The sequence below is a fragment of the Salminus brasiliensis genome, chromosome 7, assembly GCF_030463535.1.
Source record: "Salminus brasiliensis chromosome 7, fSalBra1.hap2, whole genome shotgun sequence".
In the NCBI taxonomy this organism is placed as follows: Eukaryota; Metazoa; Chordata; class Actinopteri; order Characiformes; family Bryconidae; genus Salminus; species Salminus brasiliensis.
The window spans coordinates 41,926,973-41,939,920 of record NC_132884.1 but is presented as its reverse complement, the minus strand read 5'-3'; the positions used below and the strand labels follow the sequence as shown (position 1 = coordinate 41,939,920).

At 43.0% G+C, this 12,948-nt stretch overlaps 1 protein-coding gene across 1 annotated transcript in view; it reads right to left on the bottom strand.

The window, feature by feature from the left end:
- cntn6 (contactin 6) overlaps positions 1–12,948 on the bottom strand; it is a 184,701-nt gene that overhangs the window by 29,845 nt on the left and 141,908 nt on the right. Inside the window, exons 10-13 of the mRNA XM_072684920.1 lie at positions 11,599–11,728; positions 11,293–11,443; positions 3,318–3,445; positions 249–421 (exon numbers count right to left, since the gene is read on the bottom strand). Coding sequence (XP_072541021.1) covers positions 249–421; positions 3,318–3,445; positions 11,293–11,443; positions 11,599–11,728 — 582 coding nt within the window. The remainder of the gene's footprint in view (positions 1–248; positions 422–3,317; positions 3,446–11,292; positions 11,444–11,598; positions 11,729–12,948) is intronic.

Genomic DNA, 12,948 nt, shown 5'->3' with positions numbered 1-12,948 from the left:
TGCATGGAGTAAATCCTGTAATCAGACAGATTTGCGCTTCACCGCTCTCCGAGCAGCCAGGTGCTCTTGTTCTCTACATCCCCGACCGCTACAAAAAAAGGAGCTAAAAAATGAGCGTCGAGAGGGCTCACGGATTTAGCTCCACATGCACGCGTTTCAGAAAAGAAACAGGAGCAGCAATGCCGATGCAATGTGTTGCATCTCCAAAACCCACGGAGCATCAGAGTAGTGCTTCTTCAGAGACTTACCCCTCCAATCATCTCAAAGTGATCATGTCTGCTGAAGTCCACAAGCTTGCCATTGAAGAACCACTTGAAGGTGGGATCCACGCTGGAGTCTCTGGACACCTCGCAAGGCAGGACGATGCTTTCGCCCACTGTGGCGTCCATACTCAGCGGGGGTACTGTAATCTTAGTGGGCTCTGTTGAAAATAGAACAACAGTGAAGTGAAGGTCAATCGTCTTTGTCTAAGAAGTGGTGATCAGGTTTACGGGGTGAACTGAAAACAAATAAGAACAGCAAAGGGTGCAACCTAATAACTGGTTCTGGAAAAAAATTAAGATCAGCTTGTCTACTTGTATGGCAGCCATTCAGTTTCAGTCGTTCCATCAAACAGAACAGAGCAGCTTAAATTTGAACCCAACAGCAATGTGAAAGGCTGGTGGAGAGCATGCCAAGACATCAAAGCTGTGATTGAAAATCAGGGTCAGGGTTTCACAATTCTCTCCAAGTTTTAAACTTAGTATTATGTTTTCTAAATATGATTATACAACACTGTAAGTGTTGTGCACCATCATGCAACGGTTGGGGTCATCCTCCTTTGCTGCGCTCTCTCTTCACTGGCTTCCTGTAGCTGCTGCCCAGGTCATCAGATCCAGAACCCTGACTCTGGCCTATAAAGCCAAGACTGGACCAGCCAGCCCCTCCGTACTTGATGGCGATGGTCAAAAGCCGATCTGCACCAAGAGCCCTTCCAGCTTCAAGTACGGCTCGGATCGACCCGCCATCCTTTAAGATCCACGGAAGACGAGCGTCCAGACTTTTTTCTGTCCTGCACCGAAGTGGTGGAACGAACTTCCCCTGGGTGTCCGAACAGCAGAGTCCAACACTCGCTGTCTTCAAACCCAGACTGAAGACCCTCCTCTTCTGAGAGTACTTGGGTGAAGAGTAGAGTATTATGGTCTGCATATTGACTTGTGTTTAGTAGAGTCTAAGATTAGAGGAGCTTTGAATTTTTAGTCTATTCAAACTAGCTGAGGTTCTTCTTGAGTAAACAGTGAAGCATTTTTGTAAGTCGCTCTGGAGATGTGTAAATAATTTACATAAATGTAAATGGTGATGCGTTCTAAATGTGCTGATATTTGTGATGACATCATGGCTTTTTCACACTAAAACTGTATCACTCCGCTGATGCGTTGACAACAGTTGAAAAGGCTGAGCTGAACCCAAGTCCTTATAGGCAAGTCTGTTCACAGAAACCAGTAAAGTCCAGGCTCCCATTTCTATGAATGGGGAGAGACTGGAACTACTAAACTACTGGGACTGAAGGTCATATTACTGATAAAATCTGATAAAAACCTTATAACTAGTTTGACTATCAAAAACTAGTTAGATCTTGTACACATGACTATTGCTTTTTCGGACACCCAGGGGAAGTTCGTTCCACCACTTCGGTGCAGGACAGAAAAAAGTCTGGACGCTTGTCTTCCGTGGATCTTAAAGGATGGCGGGTCGAGCCGAGCCGTACTTGAAGCTAGAAGGGCTCTTGGTGCAGATCAGCTTTTGACCATCGCCATCAAGTACGGAGGGGCTGGCTGGTCCAGTCTTGGCTTTGTAGGCCAGTGTCAGGGTTCTGGATCTGATGGGGGTGGACCAGCAGTGGCAAACAGGTAAACAGTGGGGTGATCTATGCTCTCGATCTGGGTCTGTTAGTTAGTTGGCTGCATTACACCCAGTGCTGAAGATTATGGTGACAAAGCCTCACATATTAAACCTAAAGTATATCTGCAACTTTCATAGCTCATTGTGTCTCCTGGCCCTCATTGTTAGAATGCCTCAAGGAGGACATTGCAAAGAGGTTTACAGTGTGAACATCGGGGCAGTAAAAAACTCAGCCACTAATTGAAGTTTGAAGTTTGAAAATCGATTAACATTTCTGTTTAACCTTGAAGTCGAAGTTGCGACGGTCGCAGATTCACCACTGCCTGTGTGTATGGATGTGAGTCTATCAGGGAACAATAGCTGTATTACAGATGCTTTACAAGAGCCTCTAGGTGCCTGGACCCTGATCATTTCTGCTCAGACTCTTTTAATGAGGAGCTAATTTCACCTTGGGACATGGCCGTGAATGTGCGTATGTGCAGTTATTTGAAAACAGAGGACAGCAAGGCAGTCCTGTTCAAACCTGTTCCCCCGTCAGACTGAGAGAAAGGATCTGGCCGGCCACAAAATTCTGCTGTCAGGGTTTGTGTCATATATGTGTTTATTACATGCAAACATTGCTTAACCACATTGCCTTCAAAACCCCATTTAAGTATATATGTTAATTATTTATGCAAATCTGCATGTTTATTTGTTTTTCTACTGTTTGTTGTTATAATTGTATCTCTTTTTGCTTGTTGTCTTTATATTTATCTGTAGTTTTACCCCTTCCCTTTAGTGAAGCTGCAGTTTACAGTATTTTACATGTCTGCCCTTTGCTAATGACAGTAATTTGAACTGAATTGAAATAAAAGCACATAAGCAGGGCTTCTTCACAATGACTCTGATATTGGGGTGGATGCTGAAACACATAGCTGCACCACTTCATGCTGCTGCACGTGACCTCCATGTCCAGTAGAAGCGAAGCGGCTGTTGTGAGATGTAATGTTTTATTGATATAACCTCGCAATCTGAATAATCCAACTCTAAGCAAGTCTATTTCCAAACTTCTACAGGAAGGAAGTGGAAGAAAAACATATAAGCCTGCATTTATTAAAACCACAGTTTACCAGAGAAGCAAACCAGAAGGAAAAGCGCAACAGCAGCAGGTTTTTTAATTAAGCATGCTGCACAGGAGCGGCGAGAGGAGGAGAAAAATTCTGCCCTCAATACTACAGATGGCAGAGGTTTTCCTCATGCCGCCAGTTTGACCGATAACTCACGGCTGACAAAAACCCAGATGAGTTATACCGCTGTCAAACCGGCCAGGAACATAAAACAACTATATATTTCATTATCAATTTCATGCTTGGGCTAGCCATATTTTTCTCTGCTTCTCCTTGTCCGACTTTAAGGTGTCTGCTTTGAAAAGGAGGTTTCTGTAGGCACATCCGTACCTTTGACCACCAGCGTCCCCGTGCTGCTGGCCGTCCCGAATGGGTTGCGAGCCACACACGTGTACCTGCCAGCATCCCATTCACTCACATTGGTGATCCGGAGGGTGCCGTCCTCCAAGATGGTCCATCTGTGGAAAGAAATGAGAAGAAACAAATGTCATCCTCTTTCATGAGGGCTTTAAATGAGGGCCACAGTTCCGGCAATGAAAAGCGGAATAGCCCTCGGAATAGCCCTGAAGGTCAGAGCTATTTAAGGTTCAAAAAGGACGCTTTGGGTGAAAGTTTCTTTCAAAAGGAAAAACTAAAAACTTAGTATACCCTATGTTACCCTTTTCCACAGGATCCTAAGTGGCCGACATTTCTGCCATTTCTGATGAATAAAAACAATAATAAACTCTAAACAACCCAAACTGAACTATCATACTTGGTGGAAAAAAATACAGCGCATCCAACAAGAATGAAAGCCTCATCCTCATCCTCATCTTTTATACAGCAATAAAAACATAGTAGCTCACAGAAGGTGCTGTGAGCTACAGACACACACAGGACCCTACGAGGCCGACATTTCCGACATTTGATCATCGATCCACTATTAATCTATACGATCCTCTCTAATGTGGCTTAATCTATGTGATCTGTAATGAAGGGCATCTAACAAAGCCCAGCATTCTTCTTTTATTTTTTCAGAAACTCCTGTTCTGGACTCTCACACTTGGGGGAAAAAACACAGCGCATCCAACAAGAATCAAAGCCTTTTTGTCTGTCTTTTATACAGCAGTAAATACATGGTAGCTCACAGAAGGCTCTGAGGGATTTACACACTGATTTTAAATTTCAATTTCAGTGTTTCAGTGTTTCTGTTCTGATTAAATTCTTCATTATATAGAAACCTAGATTTCTTTACAGTGGTGGTAAATGTTACAAGGTGTTGCCACTACTACAATGCAAATATAGCTATTTTATTTATTATCCAAACCCACCAGTAAACCTACACCTGGCCTCTGAGTTTTGTACAAAATGTTTATTAATGGCATAATATTGGCACATTTTGAAAATTTACGTTTTCGTCCAGAAAAAAACATCTTTTGTGCACATCTTACCATAAATGTATCTTATTAAAGTATGCTCTATGACAAAATCTCAGGTATCAGATAATATATACATAAGCATTAGGTGTAATAACCTTCTGCAGGGAAGCTTTTAGATAGTGTTGATGGATCCTACAAACTGATTTTATTATTGTGTGCAGTGACAACTATGGGCAAAAAGGGACAAGACTAAGAATCTGATTGACATTTTTGACAAGGGCTAAGTTGTGATGGCTAGATGACTGGGTCAGAACATCTCCGAAATATCAGGCTCGTCTGTTCTTGGTATGCAGTGGTCAGTACCCACCAAAACTAAGCTCCATGGAAGGACAACTTGTGAACCAGTGACAAGGTCATGGGTGCCCGATGCTCACTGATGCTCATGGAGGTCCCATCTCACAACTCTGTTGATCTTGTGTAAAAGCACCAATGATAAAAAGTAACTAGTAACTAGTAACTTTTTTGCATAGACAGCCCTTTAAGCCAATGATAATACATTACATAAATTAGTAAATAACATCAGATACATGTTGTCATTTCCCTGGTGGATTATCCATGCACTGCATGCACCAGAAAAATACATACAGATTTCTGTAGAAGTCTGAAATTACTTTGGTGTTAAACTCAGTATAAGGGGTGCTTTTTGTTATACAAAATTCATGGATAATCAAATAAGATACAAATATTTTACATGCAAGTATTATTTACATGCAAGTATTTTTTTTTTATAATCTAGATCTAAAACTTGAGTGTCAAAGAATCTCTAGTTTAAAGAAATTGATTTTTTTTCAAGTTTTACAGGGTTAAAATACATGCTGTCCATTTTGCTTGAAGGGTAATTACACCGAGCTACACCGAGTCAACTATCTAGGGCTCAGTCATCAGCCATGTCTCAAACTTTCTCGAGCTGAAGCAGTGTAGAACTACAATGTGTTTTGCTCCAGCCATCCAGGACTGCTTTGACCTCTCCTGGATTAACTGGTCTTAATATTCAGCACATCAGAGCATACAGGCAGAAGAACCCAGCAATGAGATGACTCAACAAGCCCACCGACACATACAGTCATCCTCTGGTGCCAGACTTGAAGCCTCTCTTTAATGATGCAAGGCGTCTGAAACGTTACCCCTTATCACAGCCGTCCTCCTTCACTAACGACAAGCTTAGAGCAGCCTAACTTAGTTTAACATCTCTGAAGTTAAAAAAATACTCGTCCAGCTGTTCAGCCATGTTTCTTTTTATTTCATGAAAATGTACGGATCCCAATCATCATCTTTCAGAAGAAGAATTCACCCCCACTTCACAGCGTAGAGTTTTGCTTTAGTGGACAGTCAGACAGGGATGGTTTGAGGAGTAAACATGTACAGGTCATATGAAGGACAGTCAGGAATGAAGGAGTCACACTGCTCTTCCACAAGGCAGGTACAAACGCCACGTCTTTGGATGTAAAAAAAAATCTACTTTTTAAAAGTCAGTCCATCTTTGGTGTAGCAAAACAGGTAACACCACTACCTGCCAGTAAGCTACCACACCATGTGGGAGACCAGGGTTCGAGTCCTGGTCTGGGTGACTATGCTGCACTAATCCAATATGTGTCCTTGGGCAAAATTCCTAACACTACACTGGCCTACCTCTGTAATATGAGTAAACTTGTAAGTCTTATCCAGAGTAAATGTAAATGTAGTTTGAGTAACAGCCAAACAAAATCCACATGTTAATGACCTCATGCATATTAATGACCTGGCTGTCCAAAATGGACCAAAGCTCTCAGAAACCCCAACAACACCATAATAACCACCTAGCAACTTCTCAGCATCCAACAGCAACCTCCCAGCAACACCATAATATCCACCTAGCAACTTCTCAGCATCCAACAGCAACCTCCCAGCAACACCATAATATCCACCTAGCAACTTCTCAGCAACCAATAGCAAACCCCAGCAACACCACAGCATCCACCTAGCAACTTCTTAGCAACCAATAGCAAACCCCAGCAACACTATAGTATCCACCTAGCAACTTCTTAGCAACCAACAGCAACCTCCCAGCAACACCATAATCACCACCTAGCAACTTCTCAGCAACCAATAGCAAACCCCAGCAACACCATAGTATCCACCTAGCAACTTCACAGCAACCAATAGCAAACCCCAGCATTACCATAACCACCTAGCAACTTCTCAGCAACCAATAGCAAACCCCAGCAACACCATAGTATCCACCTAGCAACTTCACAGCAACCAATAGCAAACCCCAGCATTACCATAACCACCTAGCAACTTCTCAGCAACCAACAGCAACCTCCCAGCAACACCATAGTATCCACCTAGCAACTTCTTAGCAACCAACAGCAACCTCCCAGCAACACCATAGTATCCACCTAGCAACTTCTTAGCAACCAACAGCAACCTCCCAGCAACACCATAATAACCACTTAGCAACTTCTCAGCAACAAATAGCAACCTCCCAGCAACACCATAATAACCACCTAGCAACTTTTCAGCAACAAATAGCAAACCCCAGCAACACCATAGTCTCCACCTAGCAACTTCTTAGCAACCAACAGCAACCTTCCAGCAACACCATAATAACCACCTAGCAACTTCTCAGCAACCAATAGCAAATCCCAGCAGTACCATAACCACCTAGCAACTTCTCAGCAACCAATAGCAACCTCCCAGCAACACCATGGTAACCTCCTGCTATTAAATGGCAATGGTCTAGCAAGGCCTTGAAGACAGAAGCACTTCAGCTGCACAAGTGTTCAGCGTTTGCACTTTTCCAGTCTTCTGACTGTGATACTAAACAGACCTGAGTTTGATCCGTCCGCAACAGCAACAGCAGCAGCAGCAGCAGCAGCAACGACGACGACTCACATTTGCGTAAGGAGCTTGTCACTTACAGTAAACCCACCGTTCTGTTCGCTTTACGCTTTACATTTCATGAAGGGGAGAGGAGCTCAGCAACAACCGCTGAACCTGTGTTCTCTGGCAGGCTGTAGGTGAGCGCTCCTGCTGGGGTTTCTAATTACTGGGAACGGAATCGAAAACAAGGGACGAAAGAAGCAGAGAGAGAAGCAGGTAACAAATACGCTCAACATAAATAAATGATGTCGAAAACCTGCAGCTCTCGTGACCTTCTCCTTCAGCTAAATCAAACCAGAGAGCAGCGGGCCCGCGAGCCAAGAAATCAAACCATCTCGGGCCGTCTCCTTAAAATAAATATGTATTTACTACGGCTGGGAGAGCAGGCCTGGCACCGGGCGCTTTGCTCTGATTTATTGACAAAAATATCAAACGCTGAGCGATCGAGGTGCGCCGAACAGATGACCTGCGGGGCAATGAGCTGAAAAACAAATAGGGGAGAAAGAGGGGGAAGAAAAGCGAGGAACTATCTGCTTACCCAAAAAAAGCAACTTCTGGGCAGTTTTAGGCCACATTTGTATTCTCGTCAAGCCGCGGTGGCTTTGTAATCATTTTCCTATCTTGCGCCAGATGAGCGCCCCCCTGCAATATGATAACTAATCGATGCTGCTCCTCGCACGTTTGGGGCCAGTCTGGAGAGTTACGGAAAGACTATGGAAATGTGGCAAGAGAGCATTGATTTGAATCCAAACTCCTCGGTGGGCGGCCGGGAAGAGAAACCGGCAAGAAAACAAAGACGGTGCTGCTCACACTTTCTCTCCAGCGCTTAAACACTGGGTTAGGGGACCGACACCCCTGGGTGTGAGGGTGTGATTACAGCAAGAGTTTATCACAATGTCCAATTTCTACACTTACTGTAATCGATTAGCTATGTTTGTTATCCAGTGGTGAGCACTTTAGTCCATCTCCAAGTATCTGAATTCTATTAAAGTACTCAGACAGCATATGGACAAATGTTTGTGGACACCCCTTCTAAGCAACGCATTCAGCTACTTTAAGTTGCACCCGTCGCTAGTTTAAGTTGTCCCCGTAGAGAAATACTGCCAATAGGACTCTCTAGAGCTGATGAACATGAACCTATTGGCACCATGTTGCCTTATAATGCCAGGCGTGGGCTAGTAGAGGGGTATAATAAAGCCCCCCAGCAGCAGCATTGAGGAGCTGTGGAGCAGTGGAAGAACTGTGTTCTCTGGAATGATGAATGGTGTAGCTCCAATCCAGTACTTTTGGATGGGATGAGGTGGGGTGGTGGTCATCACTCAATATCCTGACCTCACTAACACTCTTGTCGCTGAATGCAAGCAAATTCTCACAACAATGCTATTCTTGTAGGAAGCCATTTGTCCTGCACAGTAGAGACAGTTACTCCAGGTGACAGGTGATGTTCTGGTGATGGTTCCAGTGGCGCCTCTCAAAGGATTGAAATAGATTAGGCAGTGAGTGAACAGTCAGTTCGTGAAGGTGATGAAGGTGATGAAGCAGGAAAAATGGACAAGAGTAAGAATCTGAGACACTTTGAGAAGAACCAAACTGTGATGTTCTAGACGATGGCTGGGTCAGAACATCTCCAAAACATCAGCAAGCAGGTCTTGTGGGGAGTTTCAGTTATGCAGTGGTCAGTACCTACCAAAAGTGCTCCAAGGATCGGTGAACCGGCAACAGGTCATGGATACATAGGGCTCATTGATGCTCATGAAGACCTTACAGGACTTAAAGGATCTGCTGCTGTTAGTCTTGGAGCCGGACACCACAGCAGGACACCTTTAGAGGCCTTGTGGAGGCACAAGGAGGATCTACTCAATATAAGGGAAGGGGGGGCTAATATTATGGCTGATCTGTGTATATATATATATATATATCATCTACAAAAATAGCTACACATATCCAGCTTTTCATTCTTCCAGCTTTCATCTATGAATTCTGCCCTTTTCTCTATTTTTACAGCGGCAGCAGATTCATTCGGTACTAGGCCAAGTACGGTTCAGGATACATTAGCATTCTCTTTCTCTGACCACTGCTTATCCTCTTTTGTCTTCTCTCTCTCTTCCCTTCTCTCTCTCTCTTTCTCTCTCCCCGTCACATCCACCAATAATCACTGTGTTCCTCGGAGGCTCCAGACAGCATCAGTGAGTCATGGCATGTGTGTTCCCGCTAGTCCAGATGGACCGCTGCGGCCATCTCTTCATCCCCATCCATTACTGGAGATCATGCGCTCTCCTCTGCTGCCACCTGTTCTGACATGGCCATGCTAGACTGCGTCTGCCCCGTGGAAACCCCACAGGCGAGAGCGGGACCAGGAGTGAATTAATTAGCGTGCCACTAAGCATGCAGTCTTGTGTGAAAACACCATCAGGAAAAAAAATAAATAAATAAAAATGATGATGCCACTTCCAAACGTACGACATCTGTGCCCGGACAAGCTGGACAGAACCAAAAAAAAAAAAAAAAAAAAAAAAAAAAACGGTACGGTGCTTCTTTTATTCCAACACCAACTCCATCTTAATTAACATAGAGAGGGAGAGCAACGGTCTGACAGCGCAAAGGAAAGGCAAAGTCACACTGACACGGACACAGTTACTGCAAAATACGGCCGTATTGAAGGGCAGGTGGGCACAATATATTAACTTTTGTTTTTATTTATATTAATATCAAATTCCTTCAAAAACATGACCAAATAAAATAATTCTTATTAATTGTAAGAATATATACTTATATGTATAAAACATAATATAAATATTATATATAAACTTAATATAAATAAAATTTCAAATATAAACCTGATATAAATGAATGCTACTTTGTAAAATATTCCTAAAACCTTAATATAGACCACAACCCTGACTTGAATTAAGCAGATAAGATTATCAGGATGACAACTTTGTAGTGTTTAAATAAATATTACTATTAACTTAATATAATGTAACACTACTTTCTTATACTGCAAAGTATTAAATATTTGAAAAAAGAATCAGTAAAATCTAGCAAAAAATATATTAACAAATAATTAACATATTTCTAGCGTTCGTTTATTTATTTACATACAGTACAAACGTTTAATAAACCTGTTAACAAAAACGTTAAAAGTAAAAGCTCTTAATCTGGGCAGTAAGTGTTTATTTCTAAATCACTGATATCAGAATAAACACTAATAATAACACTCCTACAGAAAGTGGAGGTGGTTCTCCATCACTGTGTTCATCATTAGAACATCTCCAAAGTTCTCCTCATGGAGTCTAGTATTATTTAGAGTTCTCCTCAGATCAACACCTGGTTTGGTGGTAAATCAGGGCTTAATGATGGTAAATCAGGTGAGCTGCTGCTGCTGCTGATGGAGTTGAACACATCCTCCATGCTGTGCTGGCTGGACTGGGGGGGGGGGTCCAGGAGAACCCTGGAGGAACCGAGCTCTGTTCTTCAGACTAGCTCACCAACAAGATCTCACTACTTTCTTTCTTCAGAATGAGAAGCTCTTGTTTCTCCTTTTTACTGGATTTATGTTCTCCTGCTTTATCTGTTCTGATGAGATCTGGAGCTTCTACAGTAAAACCCTCTCACTGCTGAGAAATTATGTGAATAATTTCTAAAAACCTCTTGCTTTTGATGACTATTGTATTTTAATTATTTTATATAGTGATGTTCTCTAATTCAATTGGAAATAATTTGTCAATAAGACACGTTACAAGAAGTAAATTATACAAAAAACCCTTAAAGTTCTGATAAACATCTAAAAAAAATGATAAATATTAGATATTTACTGGCTAAATTACAGATGCTTTGACTTATAAAAAGTAACTAATAAGAATAAAAAATACCACAATATCACCATCCCTGTCTACATGTTGGCGTGACAACTGTCCGACTGTGATTTCTATAAACAGCAGAACCAGGGAAACCAGTGTCTGTAGGACCTGGAGAAGAAACAGCTTATTGCTGCTTCTCTTAGTGGCATGAGCAGTGACCCGTACCTTTCGCTGTCTTTCAGAAGCTCGCCGCCTTTCCTCCAGGAGAAGGAAGCCCTGGGGGAGGCGTGCGGACGGCACTCGATGATGACCTCGCCTCCCCTCTGCACCAGAGTGGACTTCTTCAGCGGACTCTTGGAGAAGTCTGGAGGAGAGGCTGGGAAAGAAGACGTATCAAGTGCTGCTTTTCCTGCCACAGTCTGGGGCGTACAGAGGGGCTTGAGTACGCGAGACACGTTTCTGTTTTACCAGCCGGCGGCCAGACAGAACCGCTCTGACTCTAGTCTCTTCGACGAAGGAAAGGTCGCTTACCTACAACTTTGAGTTCGGCGCTGGCATAAATGACACCGTGCTCATTCTTGGCCAAGCACTGATACATCCCAGAATCCTCCAGGTTGACTTTCGAGAGCGTTAACTTTCCACCGTCAACGTGAATTTTGTCCTGGAGACAAAACGACACTATCAGGGGTAGCTAGAGTGGTATAGTGGTATCAGACTCATCATACACTATCAGTCAAAAGTTTTAGAACACCTCCTTAAGCACTTTAACCTCCTGAGACCTGGGCTTTTGCTTGATGTGCATTTCTTTAATTTCTCCTATTTTTATTATTTGGGATTAGTAGCTAGCAAGTATAAAACTAAACTTAGTCTTCGTAAGGAAAGTCACTTTTGCAAAAATAAATGTCCCCATATGAGGCCAAAGGGTCAAAGTTTTAAAAAATGAAGTATCATGGTGCAGAGAAGTCTTCATATGCTGACGCAGGGTCTTAAGAGGTTAAGTTTAGAAATGGTACAAAGTCCAGAGACCTCAAACAGTGCAAGGGTACATAATAACCCTGTCAGAGCGTTGGAGGACAAGAAAAATAATGTAAACGGTAAACGAAGGGACCTTTTTAGGGAACACGCCATTGGATAAAAAGGTCCAGCTGTTTTTTTTAGCCATGGAAGTGAATCAAGCTTTGAAAAAGCTGGTGGTTGGTGGTTGGTGTGGTGCAACAGATAAAACCACTAGCTGCCAGTGAGCTATTACACCATGTAGGAGACCAGGGTTCGATTCCCAGTCTGGGTGCGCTACACCAATAAGAGTCCTTGGTCGAGACTCCTAACACTGCATTGGCCCTCCTCTGTAATATGAGTAACCATGGAAGTCGCTCTGGATAAGAGCGTCAGCTAAATGCCGTAAATGTAAAAGTAAAAATCAGCAAACCCTTATATATAGCAGCAAACTGTTGAGCAACCTGTGTTAATGTACTTTCAACACTGCACCTTCAGACTGCTCTCATACTGACTAGAAAAAAGAGCCTTAACACAAAACCACAGATCAAGCTTGGAGAACTCTTTCCTTTAGAGAACCTCCAGATAAAGCCAGAGGTGGAGGTGAATACAGCCTCCTACACCATCAGAAGACTTCTGTAAACTGGAGAGAACTGAAGAGGTCTGGTATGGAAAGGAAGAGTCCTGACCCACTCAGTCGATCCACAGCAGCATCAGAAGACCAGTTTCTGAGAGTCAACAGATGCTGCTTGTATGATTGACGGCTCACATGACAAAACCGTGTAGCTTAGCAGCTCAACACCGAACACTGGTCTCAGTATCAGCTGTGAAGAGACGACCTGGAGCTGCAGGTTTGACTGCAGGTGAAGCGGCAGTAGGAAAGTCATT